Here is a 20344-nt window from a genome sequence, read left to right as displayed (position 1 = left end):
GTATAACACAGGCTATATAGAACTTGCCCAAAATAACTCCTAGAGCATATTGTTGAGGGGGGAAAAAAATCCGATCTTGATTTAAAAATTGACAGTGACAGAACATCCACTGCAACCACTGGTAAATTGTTCCAGTGGCTAATTACCCTCACTGTCAAAAATGCACGTCTTATTTCCAGTCTGAATTTATCTAGCTTCATGTTATACCTTTTTATGCTTGATTATAGAGCCCATTCTTAATTTTTTTCACCGTGTAGATACTTATAGACTGTAATCAAGTCACTCCTTAACCTTCTCTTTGATAATCTAAATAGATAGACTCAGAGAGATCAATCACTATAAGGCATGTTTTTAATCATTCTCATGGCTTTTCTCTGAACCCTCTCTAATTAATCAACTTCCTTCTTGAATTGTGGGCACTGCAACTGGACACAGTATTGCAGCAGCAGTTGCACCAGTGCCAAATATTAGAGCTGTAAAATAACATCTCTACTCCTAGTTGAGAGTCCCCTGTTTATGCATCCCAAGATCGTATTAGCTCTTTTGGCCACAGCATCGCGCTGTGACTCCCAAACCTTTTCCAGAGTCACTGCTTCCCAGGATAGAGTCCTCTACCCTGTAAGTGTGACCTACATTCTTTGTTCTTAGATGTATATATTTAGATTCAGCTGTATTAAAATGCATATTGTTTTGTGCCCTGTTTACCAAGTGATCCAGATCTCTCTGAAACAGTGACCAGTCCTCTTCATTATCTACCACTCCCCCAGTTTGTGTCAGCTGCAAACTTTATCTGTAATTTTGTTTTCTTCTAGGTCATTATAAAAATATTAAATACTGTAGGGCCAAGAACTGATTACTGTAGCATCCCACTGGAAACACACTTGCTCAGTGTGACTCCCTGTTTACAATTATGCTTTGAGACCTATCAGTTAGCCAATCTTTAATCCATTTTATGTGTGCCATGTTAATTTTATATCATCCTAGTTTTTAATCAAAATGTGTGGTAACAAGTCAAACACCTTACAGAAGGCTAAATGTATATTGCGTCAACACTATATTATCTTTGTCGACCCAACCTGTAATCTTGTCCCCCCTCCCCACCTCAACCCCCGCAAAAAATCAAGTTAGTTTGACAGGATCTGTTTTCCATTAATCCATGTTGATTTGCATTAATTACATTACCCTCCTTTAATTCTTGATTAATCAAGTATTGTATCAGCTTCTCCATTTTCTCTCCTATGATCGATGTAAGGCTGACAGTTGTATAATTATCCAGGTCTCCCCGTTTACCCTTTTTAAAAATTGGCACCACATTAGCTTTCTTCCCTCATATAATTGTGATATGCTCTGTAATAGTGTATACTTGAAGTGTCGGGTCCTGGGTCACAGTTTACAGTTCCATCTTATCATTTTTATTAGGGATGTCAATTAATCGCGGTTAATGTCTGTGATTGAGTGAAAAGAAAATTAACGTGTTAATCGCATACCTCTGGGCGTGGAAGGAGGCATCAGCGGCAGCCCCAGCATGTAGCTCTGCCGGTGGCTGAAGGCCAGAGCCCTGCGTCCTGAGGGAGGCTGAAGCCCAGAGCTACCAGCCTCAAGCCTATATTTGAAAATATAGAAAACCTCCAAAAATATTCAAATAAATGCTATTCTATCATTGTTTAACAGTGGGATTAAAACTGCAATTATATCGCAATTAATTTTAATTGCTTGACAGCTCTAATTTTTGTTGGTTTAAGCCCAATCTGTAACACTCCTTTTACCATAAATTTTTGTAATGATTTCTTGCACTCAGTGTTGTCTAACTTCACCTTCATAAACATTCTTGTTTTCTTATTACTAATAGATAAATGCTTTCACTGAAACTGTCAGATTGAACTTCTGAACTGGTTCACATTCACAACTGATATTTGCAGAATAGTCTAATGCAGCTGAAGACTAAAGTACCTGTGGCTATGGGATGTTGATCTTTTAAAATCTAGGACATGGTCTGAATAAGCAGCATGTGTTTCAAGATTAAGTTCAATACTTTTTAAAATTGACTGTGAGCTTTACCTGTGGGCTCCAAATTTTAGTTTTCAGTGGAAAGAGAAAATTGCATCCAATTTTTAAATAGCATTGGAGTGAGAACTGCATTTCAGTTATCAGTAAACTGGATTGTTAAGATCATTGGGTCAAATCCAATCTCTTTTAAACTCTGTTGAACTACATGGTTGACTGAGTCTGTGGGTGTAATTAATGTCCCTTTTCTGTGGCTACAATAGAGTGACAATACCCAGTGAACCCCTAGAAAGCAGAGTGGGACTCTGTAGTCCTTTGTTCATCATGGACCTAAGCTCAGCAGGGGAGGTTTGGTGAACAGTTCAGAAAAGTGAACGTGACCACTGTGTCCATCAACTACAATGATCACTAGCAACCCCCCTCTTCCCCCCCCCCCGATCAACAAAAATCGTTTTGGGGTGGATACCGCAGACCATGGCTACTCTTGCAGGACAAGAAGCTGTGGACAAGCTGCACTGATGCCCTATATCTGGATTGTGGAGGAGGATTTCCTTAACCTGTCTGTAAAGGCTTTTTTACTCAGGATTTGTGCAGACATTGAGAGTGTCAACCTATGAAAATAGCACCATCTTCCCAAAAATGTCTGTTATAGTGCTGGTTAAGTGTGTCAGGTCTGACTGTGGTGAGTTAGACTCTTAAGGTAAAAATTGGAACAATATGTATCACCCAGAGCTCTCCAGGTTCTGCTTCTATTGTTTCTTCACCAAGTTTGTTTCTCTGGCATGGATGTGCATGTATGTGTGAACCTTAGGAAACCAGTTTGCTTTCTTGATAGAGATGATCTGATCAAAGCCTCCACCACATGTCCAAATATGTGTTTTCTTTCTAGATAGAAGAAATAAATGCCCTCCTCCACCTCAGCCTCCCAATGCCAATATACTCACAGATTTAAGAACATATCATAATGGAGCCAAAGTACATTTGGCATGTAAGCTTAATTTTACAATGAAAGGATCAGAAGAAATCCAGTGTGAGAATGGAAAATGGACTTCACCCCCAAGTTGCATTGGTTAGTAGTTGCTTTACAACTGTTTGGAGCTGAAGTAAAACCCCAGTTCAAAACATGTCTTAATCTTCATGTCTGTGTCTCAGTTTCCCCATCTTTAAAATTGGGGTGATGATATTTACCTCCTTTGTAAAGTGCTTTGATGCCAATGCATGAGAAGTGTTATGTAAGAACTAGGTATTGATCATTTTGGGACAGGATGAGGGAAGAGCCAGGATCTGAAGATGGAAGATACAGTCTATAAGACCAATCTTTTTTTTTTCTTGTGCATTTGGATGTAGTGTCTCGTGGGGAGGAAATAGTTTGAAAATATGAATAATTTGAGAGTGGTGTTTCCAATTTTTTTTGCTGTAGCTTCAGAAGCCAAAGAAAAAATACCATGTGATCAGCCCCCACCTATTGAGAAGGGTACACCAATAACTGAGGACAAGATGTATTACACAGGAGACACTGTTAGGTACAGTTGTGATCATGGCTACAGTATAAATGGATCAAACGAAAGAACCTGTAAAATGGGCAAATGGACATCACCTCCGAAATGTATTGGTAAGTATTCTGCTTGCAGTGTTATAACTCCTCATCCCTGGGAGGTGCTCCCATACTACAGAGATTGTTGATGGAACAATCTGGATGGATAGATTAATGGTCATTATTGTCATTAATCACAATAAATTGTATACTATATTTGCAGTTATATTTCAGTTAATTACTGGTGCTGGCACTTGTATTTAAATATTTTATAACTGTTTTCTTGTCCATGCTGCTTTAAATATTTTGAAATATTCAAACTCTGAGGCTTCATGAGTTGCTTTTTTGCTTAATGGCTTCTATATCATAGACTCATAGAAATATAGGACTGGAAGGAACCTGAATAGGTCATCTAGTCCAGTCCCCTGTACTAGTAGTGTCTAAACCTCCAGTGACTGAGATTGCACAACCTCCATAGGTAATTTGTTTCGTTGCTTATAGTTCCTTACAGTTAGGAAGTTTGTTCCCAATGTCTAGTCTAAATATCCTTAGCTGCAATTTAAGACTATTATTACTTGGCCTGTCCTCAGTAGTTAAGGAGAACAGTTCATCGCCCTCATCTTTATAACAATGTTTTTTACGTACTTGAACACTGTTACCAGGTGCCCCCTCAATCTTCTCTTCTCCAGACTAAACAAATCCAATATTTTCAATCGTTCCTCAGAGGTCATATTTTCTAGACCTTTAACCATTTTTGTTGCTCTTCTCTGGACATTCTCCAATTTGTTCATCTCTTTGATGAAGTGTGGTGCTCAGAACTGGACACAGTATTCCAGTTGAGATCATATCAGTGCTGAATAGAGTGGAAGAATTGTTTCCCATGTCCTGCTTACCACACTCCTGCTAATATATCCCAGAATGATGTTGCTTTATTTGAAACAGTATTAGTGTTGACTCATAATTATTTTATGATCCACTGTAACCCCCAAATCATTTTGTATTTGTACAATTGATTATTCCTTCCTAAGCGTATACTTTGCATTTGTCCTTATTGAGTTTCAATCTATTTATTTCTGATCATTTCTCCAGTTTTCAAGTTCATTTTGAAGTCTAATCTTGCCCTCCAAAGGGCTTGCAAACCCCTCCAGACTGCTATAATCCACAAACTTTATAAGTGTATTCTCTATGCCATTATCCAAATTATTTATGTGGGAAATAAATAGAACTGGACCTTACTCAATACGCCCTTCTAACTTGATTGTGAACCGTTGATAATTATTCTAAATATGGTCTTCCAACCAGTTGTGTATTCATCTTATAGTAGGATGCACAACCATATTTCTCTAGTTTGTTTATGAGAGAGTCATGTGAGGCAGTATCAAAAGCATTAGTAAAATCAAGGTATATCACATCTACTGATTTCCTCCCATCCACTGGACTCCCCACTGGTTCAAGGGTATGCTGCCACCATGGGTTCTATTACCTTGTCCTCTGTTGTGCCCTGGGCAGCTTCTGGCACCGTCACAGAGCTATCGGGCTTGTTGGCACCACAGCTTGCGCTGCTTGGGCCTTAGACTATGGAGTTGAGGCAGATTCCAGGCCCAGCTCCGAAGGTCCCCCTCAACTATGGTGCATCCTTCAGCAGTGTTGTCATTTTGGTGGTAGATTTCTTCAAGTTCGGTCTCACCCTTAGCCTCAGTACCAATGCCTCTCCTGGTACCAGGTGGGATTGTGTCTCATTCAGTACTGCCGGTGCTGATCCCCCATTCCTCTACAGCACTGATGCAACCCCCATATTGGGTTTCAGATGACTCTGACCATTTGTTTGCCCTGTCGGGGCTGGCTCCCCTGTTGTCTACTCAAGATCCAAGTCAGGGTTGTCCTCCCACTAGTTGTTGGACAGGCATCAGAGACTCCCCTGGGATCACCATTAATACTGAGATCAACACCTGTCCTGCAGTTGGGACAGGGGTTCTTGGACCTGGCCTACTGGCAGCCAATGCCTTATCTTTAGGTCCAGTGGCCTCCTTGAGATGCTCCTTGATCCCTGAGGTCCCACTCCTCAACCCTCTCCACAGCGAGGTCACTCATCCTGATGGTGGCTCCCACTTCCAAACCACCTCAACTGCAAGCAATCACTGAGTCTATTCCCCCGGGACCTCCAGGACTATTCTGACTGGATCTTGTGGTTCAAGGACAAGACCCTCATTGGCTGAACAAATCACCTTCTCAGACAACTCCACTGTGCTGGAATCATCCTCTCCCTTGATGCCCAAGGACTTTAAAACATATCAGGACCTCCTGAGGTATGTGGTTGCTACCTTGAGTAGAAGGTAGCATTTCCAGGTAGAAGCAGCACTATAGACTGGGATTCTACTCTGGTATTTCCTGATCTCCAAGGGATGAGACCTATCATCGAGCTCTATGAAGTCAACAAATACCTCAGATATATGAGATTCCATATGATCACCTTAGCAACTATCCTCCCTTGTTTCTTAAGTCACAATGGCTGGTTTGCTGCCCTGGACCTTCAGGGTACTTATTTCTATGTAGTAATTCTTCTGATCCATAGGAGATTTATCGTAGCTGGTCAGCGCTACCAGTATGTCATGCTGCCTTTTGGCCCGTCTTCTGATTCCTTGCCAAATGCATGATTATGGTAACAGTGTACCTCAGTAAGAAGGGAATTCATATCTTCCCATATCTGGAGGATTGGTTACTGAGGGACAAGTCCAGAGAGGAAGTCCTCTGTCATGTCCACTTCTCCCTATGCCTCCTCAGTCATCTAGGTCTAAACAGAAGGATGTCAACACTGGTTCCAACTCAAAGAATCAAGTTCTTTGGGGCCTTGATACTCTCTACAAGTTTGAGAGCAGTTCAGCCAATCTGCCACCTTTTGTTTGGAGCTGCAGTCTCAACCCTCAGCCACCGCCCAAGCATGCCTGAGGTTGCTCGGTCATATGGCTGCATCAACACAGGTATTCCAATATGGCAGGCTGTGCCTATGTCCTTTTCAGATGTGGCTGAACTCAGTCTATTATCCAAATCATCATCTCTTGGACAGACTGGTTGGACTTCCTCTGCCAATTCTGGACTCCTTACAGTGGTGGATGGCTCAGGGCAATGTGTGCCAGGATGTTCCCTTCACTCAGTCCCCTCCAACCATTACTATTGTCACTGATGTCCCTGTAATAGGTTGGGGAGCACATTTGGGGTTGTTGAAAGTTCAAGGCTTGTGGTTGGAACAGGAAGCTTCCCTGCATGTCACTGTCCTGGAGCTTTGTGCCATCTACAATGCCTGTCAGGTCCTTCAAGATTGTATCAGGGACTCGGCAGCTCACCAAAAATACAACTGCAATGTATTATGTGAACAGACGGGGGAAGCACATTCCAACATGTTGTCAGGAAGTGATCAGGCTCTGGCAGTTTTGCATGGAGGAAAACATTACACCTATGGCTAATCACTTACTTGGGATCCAGAATCACCTGCCAGATCATCTCAGCAGAAATTTCTTCCTGAACCATGAATGGTGCCTGAAGTGCAGCATCCTGCAGACCATCTTTACTGTTTGGGGCATCCCAACAATCGATCTGTTGGCTATGAGACACAAAAAGAAATACTGACTGTTTTGTTCCTGAGGGGATGTCAGTCTGGGTTCCCTGACAAATGTTTTTCACATGAGCTGGGAATCGATACTTTTGTAGACTTTTCCTCCAATTCCAATCATCCCTCAGGTCATTCTCAAGCTGAAATTGGACCACGCTAAGCTCATTCACATTGCTCCAGCGTGGCCAAGGCCTGACTGCCCATTTCTCTTCCTCTTCATCCTGATCTCCTGTCTCAGCATCATGGTGGATGCTGTGTGGTTAGTTGAGGAGAAGAAACGATGTTTAGAGGCAGTCTGGCAAGTCCTTATCAATAGTAGGAAGCCCTCCACCAGAATGATCTATTTGGCTAAGTGGAAGCAGTTCTCAATACGGGCATTTAGCCCAGGGACTTTATCCAAAGCTGACTTGTATTCAGGACCATCTTGGAGTACATTTTACACCTTCAGTCTTCTTGTCTAGCACTTGGTTCATTGACAGTCCATCTGACAGTGGTTTCAGAGTTTCATCTTCCCATCCATGGGAAGTTGGTGTTTTCAAACCCCATAGCAGTGAGGTTCTTGAAAGGAGTCCCTCATCTCCACCTGCCACTTAAAGAGCCAATTCCTTTGTAAGACCTTAATAGTTTTAGCAGGTCTTCTGGGGCCTCTGAGACTCGGACTATTTCTTTCTCCCGTCTGTGTCAGAAAACTGACTTGTGACAATGTCTTCAGGGAGAGTGGGTGAGTTTCAGCGTTTCATAGCAGAAACCTTTTGCATGCAATTTTCTAAAGGCAAAGGCCATATCCTGAGTTTTTATCCAAAGTGTTTCCCAATTTCACTTGAACCAAGTATGTATTTACCAGGCCCTTGAGGAAGTGGACAGCCATGGGGTTGGCAAAGATGGTGCACCCTGCCACTCCCAGATGAAATGCAGATATAGCTTCTAGGTGTACCTTGATGGAAGAAGCAGCCAGACCTTGCTGCTTGAGGTGTAACCGGTATTCTGGGATGAGAGGGATGGGGGCCTGCAATGGTTAAGTGCAGCCCTGGGAGCACCAGATAGCAAATCTCTTCCACTTTGCCAGATAGGTGGCCCTAGTAGAGGGCATCTTGCTACCGAGCAGAACTTCTCTGACCGGCTGTGAACACATGAGCTCCATGGGGCTTAGCCATGAAGCTTCCAGGCCGTGAGGTTGTGTATGAGCAGAAATGGGAACACGTACAGCAGATAGTCCGACTATGAGAGGAGGAAGGCATCTGCAATGGAGCCTTGGCTGTGGTTCTTGAAGGAGCAGAACGAATAGTACTTTCTGTTGTTTTGAGTGGCGAAGAGATCGATGTGGGGAGTTCCCCATCTCTGGAAGATGATTAGGGAAAATCGGGGTCTGTACCTCCGACGTTCAGTGCAAAGGAACTGAAGGGGTCAGGCTGGTGCTGTCCTTATGGCATGGGGCGGAGCTAGGGCTGCTGGACATGAGCTCCGCCCCTATGAGTGCTGCTAGAAAAAGTTCTTTGTCTCCAGTGCTCTGGGGGTGCAAGCAGCTAAGTTGAAAACACATCTGTAACACATCTTGAAGAACAACAGTTACAGCTAGGTAACTGTGTTTTGTCTTTCCCTCCTCACTGAGTAATGGGCCTACCCTATCCTTGCTCTTCCTCTTTGTTCTCATGTATTCGTTTAAATTTTTTTTACCCTTTATGTCACTTGTTATTTTAATCTTATTTTGTACCATGACCTTTTTAATTTTGTCCCTACATGCTTGTAAATTTTTTAATATCTATCGTCCTTCGACTGCTTGCTCATATTGATTCCAGTTGGGGGTGCGTGTGCCACGTGCACAGTTGTTGGAAAGATTTTTCCCCTAGTAGCACCCATCAGGTTGGCTGTGGAGCCCCCTGGAGTGGCGCCTTGATGGCGCTCAATATGTGACCCTGCCGACCCGGTGCCTCCTCAGTTCCTTCTTACTGCCAATGCATCCGATGAAGTGAGCTGTAGCTCACGAAAGCTTATGCTCAAATAAATTTATTAGTCTCTAAGGTGCGACAAGTCCTCCCTTTCTTGTTACAGGTAGGTAACCATTTTTTCTTCTTGGAGTAGATGCAGCCGAGTATTCTATTTTGGTGACTCGGAAGCAGTACTCGTAGGAGGTGGGGCTTGGACTCTATTTAAATGAGGAATGTAGGATTGTCTTCCCACAGTTTGTCAGGGACTGCATCTGAATAGTCAGGACTAGAGGTTGGAGCAGAAGTCAATGCCGAACATAGGATTGGGACTGGGCGAGGATTGCACTAGAACAGAGATCTGGGGACAGGCCAGGGTCAGAATGGCGATCAGAGTCTGTAGACAAGCCAAAATCCGTACCGTAGCTGGAGTCCAGATATAGGCCAAAGGTCAAAGCCAGGTGTGTAGAGTCAGCAGACAGATGCAAGGCTGGAGCAGATCAGTAACAAGGCTGGAGCCAGATCTGGGTAGGAGAAGGACAAGACTGGAACAGGGCTCAGGTAAGGCTAGGGCAGGAACAGAAACTATCAGGAGCAAGCTGGGAGTCTAGTTCATTGTGATGCTGCAAGAGGGTTCCTGGCTGGGTAGTGCTGTTGAACAGACTGATCTGCAGCTCTGGTGTGGTTGAGGAAATACTTGAGCCTGGGGATCATCTGAGTCAGGCTCTACTCTGGGACAAGCTGCTGCTGCACACCTGAAGGCTGAGTGACTGCAGGCTTTGTGGGAACAGTAAGTTTAGTGCAGCTGAGTTGTTGCCGCATGCCAGAATGGCCACTCACCACAGATCTGTTGGAGGGGCAGCTGAGCAAGCAGCTCTGGTTTGTCTGCAGGTTTGCCTCACTGTTTGCATCTGATCTGGAAACAGCAGTAGTGGCCTACTGATCTGTAAAAGTACATCCAATATAGGAATGTCACTTATGAATGCTGTCAACATTGCCTGGGTGCTCATGGAATGACCTTGCACCTTTTGAGAAGGTGTAGCTTGGGCTACATTGCATGCTGCCACCATACAAGAAGTTATCCACCTGTATATCATCTGTGAAGAGACCACTTGACACTTCATTCGGTTTGCATATGTGACAAACAATCGAGGTGAGGAGCAGAAAGGTTTGGTCCTATCTAATAAAAAGCTAGACATCGCTGACATCCAGCATCTGAAGATATTGTTCCTCTGGGGTTGAATGCAGCTAGGTCGGACCATCTGCTGTACATGTTCCCATTTCTGCTCGTACATAACCTCCTGGCCTGGAAGCTTCATGGCTAAGCCCCATGGAGCTCATGTGCTCATAGCTGGTCAGGGAAGTTCTGCTCGGTAGCAGGATGCCCTCTACTAGGGCCACCTATCTGGCAAAGTGGAAGAGATTTGCTATCTGGTGCTCCCAGGGCTGCACTTAACCATTGCAGGCCCCCATCCCTCTCATCCCAGAATACCTGTTACACCTCAAGCAGCAAGATCTGGCTGCTTCTTCCATCAAGGTACACCTAGAAGCTATATCTGCATTTCATCCGGGAGTGGCAGGGTGCGCCGTCTTTGCCAACCCCATGGCTGTCCGCTTCCTCAAGGGCCTAGAGTGTCTATACCCACACGTTCAGCAGCTGATCCCTACATGGGACCTCAACCTGGTTCTTTTGAAACTGATGGGATCTCCCTTTGAACCATTGGCAAATTTCTTACTCCTATATCTTTCATGGAAGGTCGCCTTTCTAATTGCGATTACTTTGGCAAGGAGGGTCTTGGAGGTCAAGGTCCTCACTTCTGACCCTCCATACAACTCTTCTTTAAAGACAAGGTGCAGCTCAGGTCTCACTCAGTTTTCCTTCCAAAGGTCGTGTACCAGTTTCACTCCAACCAGGACACTTTCTTGCCTGTGTTTTATCCCAAACATCATGCGAGCAACTAGGAGCAGAGCCTCCACTCTCCAAACGTTTGACAGGTGCTCACCTTTTTATATTGAATGCATGAGGCCATTCCAAAAGTTGAACTAGCTATTCATGGTGGTGGCAGACTGTATGAAAGGTCTCCCAGTCTCATTGCAGAGGATCGCATCATGGATTATCTCCTGCATCCCCACCTGCTATGAATTAGCCAACATTCCAGCCCCGGCTCTCAATGCTCACTCCACAAGAGCACAGGCCTCATCAACGGCGTTCCTGGCCCAGGTGCTGATTCAGGAGATCTTCAGGGCAGTGACGTTGTCTTCAGCGCACACTTTTGCCACTCACTACGCCATCACCCAGTAAGCTAGTGATGATGCAGCCTTTGGCAGAGCAGTGCTCCAGTCTTACCATAGCTCCGACCCCACCGCCTAGGTAGGGCTTGGGAGTCACCTAACTGGAATTGATATGAGCAACCACTCCAAGAAGAAAAAATGGTAACTGTGGTTCTTCGAGATGTGTTGCTCCTATCCATTCCAGACACACCTGCCTTCCCCTCCGTTGGAGTAACTGGCAAGAAGGAACTGAGGAGGTGCCTGGTCAGCAGGGTCATGTATTGAGCTCCATCAAGGCACCACTCCAGGGGGCTCCACAGCCAACCCGACGGGTGCTGTTAGGGGAAAAACTTTTTGACAACCGTACATGCGGCGCGCACACACCTAACTGGAATGGAGATGAGCAACATATCTCGAAGAATAACAGTTACAGGAAAGTGAGTAACGGTTTTTTCATAGTTTGACCTAGTTTCCACTTCATATATCACTCTCTTTAGTTTTAGGTCATTGACACTATCTTGGTTCAGTCAGGGTGGTCTCTTACCATACTTCTACCTTTCCTATGCTCTTGTGCGCTTAATAATGTCTCTCTTAAAAACCTGCCAACACTCCTGATCTGTTTTCGCTTAGACTTGCTTCCCACAGCATCTTATCTACCAATTCTCTGTTTGTAAAACCTGTTTGTCTTTATTCTGCAGTTTTTCCTCCTACCATTTCTTAGAATCATGAACTTTAATCGTTTCATGATAGAGTTCATATCTTTTCATCTCTTTTATTTTTTCAAGCAGTTAGAAATGTGTTAAGCACCTCAGAAAACAAGTAAAGACACTCCCGTCCCAGACAAACATACAATCTAAATTTAGCATGACCCAAAAATTGAGAGTCATAAACAAAGGGAATTTGGATGGGGGAATGGTACAGGTAGGATAAGTATGGCAATGAGACTGCATGGTGACTCAGTAAGGCATTCATAGATTCATAGATTCATAGATATTTAGGCCAGAAGGGACCATTATGATCATCTAGTCTGACCTCCTGCACAATGCAGGCCACAGACTTTCACCCACCACTCCTAAAAAAGACCTCACATCTATATCTGTGCTATTGAAGTCCCCAAATTGTAGTTTGAAGACCTCAAGGAGCAGAGAATCCTCCAGCAAGTGACCCGTGCCCCATGCTACAGAGGAAGGCGAAAAACCTCCAGGGCCTTCCAATCTGCCCTGGAGGAAAATTCCTTCCCGACCCCAAATATGGCGATCAGCTAAACCCTGAGCATATGGGCAAGATTCATCAGCCAGATACTACAGAAAATTCCTTCCCGGGTAACTTGGATCTTACCCCATCTAAAAACCCATCACAGGCCATTGGGCCTATTTACCATGAATATTTAATTACCAAAACCATGTTATCCCATCATACCATCTCCTCCATAAACTTATCGAGTTCACATGTCACATTCACATGTCTTGGTGCTTCTATTCCTTTTTGTAACCCTTTTTAAAAAAAAGAAATAGCAGCTAAATTGTTGGAAGAAGTTGCAATTTTGTTTGTTACCCCAATTTCCATTTATTCTGTAGCTTTAACTTCCTTCCCAGAAATCTAGTTACATTGATTCTGGTACTATCATCTGAGAGAATTGTTGTGCACAGATACAGATTATGGCTACGGTTCTTCTCTTAGAAACGCTGGAAACTTGCTCCTCTCCACCTGCAATTAAAAATGGTGCTAGTTTTGGACCCTTATTGACAAACTACACAACAGGTTCCTCAGTAAAATACAGATGCTATCGGTACCACACATTGGAGGGTCCTGAAACTGTTCATTGTATACAAGGAAAGTGGACAGCTCAGCCAACTTGTTTAGGTGAGTCTTGTAGAAAAACTAAATGTTGTATTCTATTATTTGTGACTGATAAGACCATGAAAAAAACAAACCCATATAGCTCTATGGGAAATGCTGCGGTCTCAGTTAAATTTCAGGTGGATAATGCCTGCCTCACACAAACAGCTACCACGATGATATCTTTCTCTGTAGACTTGCTGAGACAAGTACTTGATGGCTGAAAGAAAGAATCCTTGTCTCGTCTCTTGAATTTTTGCCTTGTGGTCAGTTTTGAGGCATAGTTGTGGGACAGTTTGCATTGTCATTTCGCAGGCTGTAGCTTTTTTTCTGGATAATCAGAGACTTTATTCTCCTGTGCTGTTTCTCAACACCTTTCATGAGAACTAAATTTGCAGGAAAAAATTAGTACATATACAGAGAGGGTAATAATGGTAGAGCAGATCCTTAGTAGTAACCAGTTTTTCTTTAAAATGTCATTATTAGAAAACTCTTTTATAGTAAAGCACAAACAGACAGGGTGCTGGAACAATTTGTATAGTGGGGGTGCTGAGAGCCATTGAACCAAACTGTAAACGCTGTATATAATGGAAACCACTTCAAGTTAGGGGTGCTACAGCACCCCCCGCATCCCTAGTTCCAGCATGCATGCAAATAGAAGACCAATACAATTATATTTACTTATTTAATGTAATAAAATGTGCATATCTATCAATTTAAAAACAACCAAAATAAAACAGACCTTTAACTCAATTTAACTCAAAAGAAAATCAAGAAAAAGCAAACACTCCAAACAATTAAAAAATACCACCCCCTCAAATCAATTCCTCAGTCAGACATCTAAGTAAAAAAGTTAAATTTGCCAGGTATTGGCTACACTTGTCCTGGAATGGCTGACAAAATCTAGCATCTCTAGTACTGCTGTCAGTTCCGGTAGATGACTCTTTTCCTCTTAAAAAGATTTTCCCAGTTATGGTAACTAAGTAGGATTAATGCTCTTATCTCTGTCATCAGCAGAAGTGAATTATTTACCATCAGTAAGCACAGCCTGAGATACCACATGCATCATTGGTACTGATTAGTCTGATTTCCAGGAATTACAGGAATTAGCCTGATTTCCCGTAAAGTTTGTGTCAAAAGGAGTTTGTCCCCTGTGATGGGGCAGTTCACATTCCCCAACTTACCTTTAATTTTACCTATTCTAATTGTGATTTCTGGTGAGTAAAGATCTAAAGAAGTTGTAGCATTTCATATAAAGTTCAAATCAGTTTGCAGGATCATTGAGTTATAAGCCTTTTTTGGCTAAGAACTTTTAAATTTGGGAATTGTTACGAAATATTTGTATAAACGTAGATGTTTGTTTTCCAGAACCATGCACTCTTAATGTGGATGAAGTTAGCAATAACAACATAGAGATGAAATGGAGACTGGAAGGAGAGTTATTTTTCCTGCATGGTGACACTATCGATTTTGTATGTAAACAGGGATACTATTTGTCAGCCTCCAGCAGGCCGTCTCAGCTAACAGTACAGTGTACCCGTGGAAAACTCAGATATCCAACATGCATTATGAAAGGTAAAACAAAGCTGTTTTTGCAGTCCTATAGTAACTCACCCAGTTCAGACACACTGAGATAGCTTTGCTTGAAAAGTAAAGATATAGACTCTGCTATTAATAACAATAGAAGTTTAGGGTCAAATTGTCCCTTCCATAGCAAAGATGTATTTTAAAATGATATGAACACAGCAGAAGAACACATTTTCCTGGGGGGTAGGGATGCCTGCAGAAGGGGGGTGAGACTTGTCTTTCTAAACACTTGGAGCCCAAAGATTTGCTGAGAATCCCAGCTCCAGAATTTAAGTGCATACAAAGTAAGAAGTTCTTGTAAGGTGCCAGATTCTCCTCTAAGACACACTGTATGTCTTTTTGTTAAAGTTTTTGACACTATTTATTTTATGTAGATCCCAAAGAAAAATGTGGCTCCCCCCCTATTATTAAGAATGGAGATGTTATTGACCCACGACTGACAGAATATGAGAGTGATTCTTCAGTTGAATATACTTGCTTTGATTATCATTTTTTGCAAGGGTCCAATAGAGTCTATTGTTCCAAAGGTCAATGGACTACCCCACCAGATTGCATAGGTATGTAAGATGTGCTTTTGTTTAAAAAAAAATAAAAAGTGACTCAATGATTCAACTTTTGTTTCAGGTTTTAATTATTAATTTCCCGTATTCAAATTAAGTTCTCAATCTGAGCAATTTTGATAGATGTGAAGCCTCTGGGCTTTGGTAGATCTGGGGAAACCTGCAGTTGTTTATCCTGTTTTCCTAAGCCTATAAGAATTGGAGTATGTATGCAACATCCAAAAGTACTATCATCTGATATTTGTCTAATACATAGAAGGGAGGAAGGTGTTTGTGTCTAATTTTAATATACTAGCTATAGCCAAATAATGCAGTCTCATATATTAATATTAACCTGTATATTAAGTTATAAAGGAGATTAACTATGCATCTTTTTTGTGTTTAAGAACCATGCACTTTATCGAAGGATGTAATGGACAAAAATAACTTAATACTGAGATGGAGTTTTGATGACAAATCTTATTTTTTCCATGGGGACTACATTGAATTTCTATGTAAAGAGAATCATTATGGAGCACCATCAACCTCAGAGTTTGATTTTAGAGTAGAGTGTAGCAGAGGACAGCTGACATATCCAAGATGTGTTGAGAGAGGAAGGTAAGGCTAAGGCAGTATTTAATTTGAAATTTGTACATGCATATGTATAATATTTTAATTTCCATTTATGGGCTACCATTTCCAAGATGATTAACCAGCACTAATACTGATTCTCAACCAAACTATGGCTCTGATATAGTTACATGTGGCTAGTATATTTATGTGCATTTCACATACGGCTTCTATGAGTCACATAGTTTTGTGGTTGGTCCTTTTTTGTGGGTTGGAGAGGGAGCAACAGAAGTAGTTGTTATAGAATCTCTGAAAAAAATTAAATATCTTCCTGTGTGACGTGAGTTGAAACTGTTTGGTCTAGTGGTTAGAACCAAAGGCCTAGGAACCAGAAAGATGTTGACTGTAGTTTTCTGATGGCTGAATCAAAAGTATTAAATGGCAGGAGTTCTTATACTAGGAGTTGCAACCTCTAGATGGGTGGCACCAGTCTGGCTCGAAAGTTGTGGTGAAACTATACGATCACAGTTGCCATTGGACACAGAAAGCAAACAAAGGAGAAGTTCTTTGAGTGATTGCTCATGTGCATTCCACACTAGGTGTGCGTGCTTGCCACGTGCCCCGGTGCAGGAAGTTTTTCCCCTAGCAGTACCCATAGGGGAGCACCCCTAGCAACCCCTGGAGTGGTGCCTCTATGGCACAGTGTAAGGGGTGCTGCGTGCTCCCCCCACCCTCAGTTGCTTCTTGCCAGCAGTGAAGGTGCATTGGAACTGCTCTGCTCCAGCTTGGCTGCAGCTTTCCTCTTGAACTCTTGTTCGTTCAGTTCGTAGTACCTGTAGTTAAAGTAGTGTTTAGATTAGTGTGTGTTAGTTTAGTGCACCCAGATCAGGGCATGCCCCATGCCCTGGGCTTTAAGTCATGCAACACTTGCAGGCGGCCGATGCCAGTGAGTTATCCTCATGCAGACTGTTTACACTGTCTGGGGGAAACCCATCTCAGCGATCGCAGCAAGATTTGCAGGTCCTTCAAGCCTCAGACCAAGAAAGAATGGGACATTTGGCTCCAAGCCATTCTGATGGAGTCGGCGTTGACCCCTACGCTGGTGCGCCACTCCGAGTTGGCACCGAGTACTGTGGTGTCGGTATGTGGCGACCCTTCGGTGCCTTCCACCAGTCAGCACCGCTCCTTGTCCGTGGGGCATGCCAAAAAGGCTAAGAAGAGGTCTTCTCCTCCGAGACACCGGAGCAAGACTGGGGGAGAGATTAGACCCAAGTTGGGCAGTTCTCAATCCCCATCAGCCTCCAGGCCTCCGACTCAGGTTAAGCGGAGCAGCCCGGCCCACTTGGCACTGACCTCCCCGGATGTCCAGGTGCCCTCCACGCCGGAGGCCCTGCAAGTGGCCCGGGACATTATGTCTCTGCCCGTAGCAGGGGCACCACCACCATTGGCTTCCCGGTCCAGAGGCAAGTCGCTGCTTGGATCTCCGCAGTCACCATCTGGTCGGTACTGTTTGCAGTCTAGGGAATGTTCCTGATGCCTTTGGCCACTCAGCGACCACCTGTGTGCAGTCTGCGCCGGTCCCCATTCACCCCACCAGGTTGTCTGGCTGGGTTCCAACTGGCAGGAGTTCCAGGCACTGCTCCGACTCGAGGGAACATAGAGGTCCTTGTCTCTGAGAGGCTACCATAGCCCATTGCACTACGGGCATCGATGCCGTTCCCGTTCTTTGTCTCACTCTAGGACCCCACCACAGCACCACTCCTGTGGTCCCAGGCGTCGATCACCGGCACCTCACTGTCGCAGATCCTCCCGTCGGAGCCAGTAGCGGAGCAGCTGCTACTGGCGGTACTCCTGCTCCTCCACACCAGGATCATGGTCTCATGATCGCACCATTTCTGATGCCACCGCTCCTCCCAGTCCTGGGACAGTGGCAGGTCGTATGCCAGCCCGGTCTCCCTTCGTAGTCGTCAGTCAATGGGACGGGCTAGTCAGGCTGAACAGCTTGCTCCGCTGGTGCCACAGCAGGTGCTGTGGCACCGGGCTCCTTGGCTGGCACCAGGGTACCAATGGGCCCCGTGGCCCATGGTGCAGCCCCCAGTGGTGGCTCGCTTGGTGGCCGGAGCCTTAGAGAGACCATCGGTCTCTCTCTCTCAGCCTCCCAGAAAGGAATCGGTGGGGCTTTCATCTCCGGTTCTGCGCCCAGAGGGCGACCAAGTGGTAGGACCTCCGGTATTGGGGGGGTATGCAGAGTACCACACCCCCATTCTCATCCTCCCCTGATGAGGCATTACGCCCCCTCCTCCACCTGTTCTGCAGGAGGACTATAAGGCCTACCAGGAACTGTTGAAAAGGGTAGCTTCGAGCCTCAACCTTCAAGCCGAGGAGGTGGAGGAACCCTCGGACTCCCTCTTCAACGTCCTCTCAGCCTCGGTACTGGGCAGGGTGGCCCTCCACTCCACGAAGGGGTGGCAAAAATTTCAATTGCCTTGTGGCAAACCCCAGCTTCCTTGCCCCCAGCTCTAAGAGGGCAGAACACAAGTACTTTGTGCCTGCCAAGGGGCATGAATGTACACCCACAATGACCCCAGCTCTCTAGTGGTAGAGTCTGTCAACCACAGGGAGAGGCAGGGTGTCAAGGTTCCTCCCCCACTCTGAACTCTAGGGTATAGATGCGGGGACCTGCATGAAAACCTCCTAAGCTTACTTTTATCAGCTTAGGTTAAAACTTCCCCAAGGTACAAATTAATTTTATCCTTTGTCCTTGGAATATCCACTGCCACCACCAAACTCTAACTGGGTTTACTGGGAAACGTAGTTTGGACACATCTTTCCCCCAAAAATCGTCCCAACCCTTGCACCCCACTTCCTGGGAAAGGTTAGTTAAAAATCCTCACCAATTTGCATAGGTGACCACAGACCCAAACCCTTGGATCTGAGAACAATGAAAAAAGCATTCAGTTTCCTTACAAGAAGACTTTTAATAGAAATAGAAGTAACTAGAAGTAAAGGAATCACCCCTGTAAAATCAGGATGGTAGATACCTTACAGGGTAATTAGATTAAAAACATAGAGAATCCCTCTAGGCAAAACCTTAAGTTACAAAAAAGACACACAGACAGGAATAGTTATTCTATTCAGCACAATGCTTTTCTCAGCCATTTAAAGAAATCATAATCTAACACATACCTAGCTAGATTACTTACTAAAAGTTCTAAGACTCCATTCCTGGTCTATCCCCGGCAAAAGCAGCATACCAACAGACACACAAACCCTTTGTTTCTCTCCCTCCTCCCAGCCTTTGAAAGTATCTTGTCTCCTCATTGGTCATTTTGGTCAGGTGCCAGTGAGGTTACCTTTAGCTTCTTAACCCTTTACAGGTGAGAGGATTTTTCCTCTGGCCAGGAGGGATTTTAAAGGGGTTTACCCTTCCCTTTATATTTATGACACAGGGCCAACCAGCCCCTACTCCGAAAAATAAAGACTCAAGGAGGCTGGACTCATCCGGGAGAAAGGTTTATTCGTTCTTGAGTTTCCAGTTAAGGGTGGCAAACCATCAGGCCCTCCTGGGGCAGTATGAGTTCAATTTGTGGGGCTCTCTGCCCAAATTCGAGGACTCCCTCCAGGAGCGTGACAAGAAAGAGTTCAAGGCTCTGGTGGAGGAGGGTATAGCAGCTGCCAGAGCAACTCTGCAGGCAGCGTCAGATGCCGCAGATACGGCTGCAAGGTCTGTGGCCTCCGCGGTGTCCATGAGGAGGGTATTGTGGCTCCTGCTGTTGGGGGTGTCCAGCGAGGCACAGAACTCCTTGCAGGACCTTCCATTTGACGGCAAGTCCCTGTTTGCGGAATAGACGGACGTGAAATTGCATGACCTGAAAGATTCCCACACAATGCTTAGCACACTTGGCCTCTATGTCCCGGCTCTGGCCAGGACCAAGTTTAAGCCTCAGCAGGCTCCCACGCAGGCAACCCATTCGAAATATGATCTCCCCTCCCCCCCCCCCATAAAAAGTCATGGGACTATAAGAAATGCCCACAGAGGCAGTCCCAGTCTGCCCCCTAGCCTGGGCCTTCCAAGGGCAAACAGGCGGGGAAATGTCAGTTTTGACGGGATGCCCGGGGGCGACTTAACCAGTTCATATCAGGGATCCACCCGCAATAAAGCTTCCCTTTTCCAACCAGTTATGTGCTTTTCTCCCTGAGTGGTTGCGGCTGACCTTGGACCGTTGGGTCCTCAAAACTGTCTCCCAGGACTACACCCTCCAGTTTACCCCTACCCCACCCAACCATCCTCCATCCCCATCACTCCTGGGGGACCCCTCTCATAAGGCCCTGCTTGAGCCTAGGAGCGGTGGAAGTGGTGCCAGCAGAGTTCAGATGCAAGGGGTAGTACTCCCACTATTTTCTTATCCCAAAGGCGGGCTCAGGCTCAGGCCCATCCTGGACCTGCAAGGCCTGACCAGTACATGGTAAA

The 20344-nt window shown here is 44.7% G+C and overlaps 1 protein-coding gene across 2 annotated transcripts in view; it reads left to right on the top strand.

Annotated features, from left to right (window-relative positions):
* F13B (coagulation factor XIII B chain) overlaps positions 1 to 20344 on the top strand; it is a 48991-nt gene that overhangs the window by 24381 nt on the left and 4266 nt on the right. For both annotated transcript variants that reach the window (XM_075131545.1, XM_048861804.2), the window contains exons 6-11: positions 2894 to 3073; positions 3425 to 3616; positions 13019 to 13201; positions 14546 to 14752; positions 15139 to 15321; positions 15711 to 15921. In XM_075131545.1, the coding sequence (XP_074987646.1) occupies positions 2894 to 3073; positions 3425 to 3616; positions 13019 to 13201; positions 14546 to 14752; positions 15139 to 15321; positions 15711 to 15921 (1156 nt within the window). The remainder of the gene's footprint in view (positions 1 to 2893; positions 3074 to 3424; positions 3617 to 13018; positions 13202 to 14545; positions 14753 to 15138; positions 15322 to 15710; positions 15922 to 20344) is intronic.

The sequence above is a fragment of the Caretta caretta genome, chromosome 8 (genome assembly GCF_965140235.1).
Source record: "Caretta caretta isolate rCarCar2 chromosome 8, rCarCar1.hap1, whole genome shotgun sequence".
In the NCBI taxonomy this organism is placed as follows: Eukaryota; Metazoa; Chordata; order Testudines; family Cheloniidae; genus Caretta; species Caretta caretta.
Note: the sequence above shows the minus strand (reverse complement) of the source record. Positions and strands in the feature narration are given on the sequence as shown.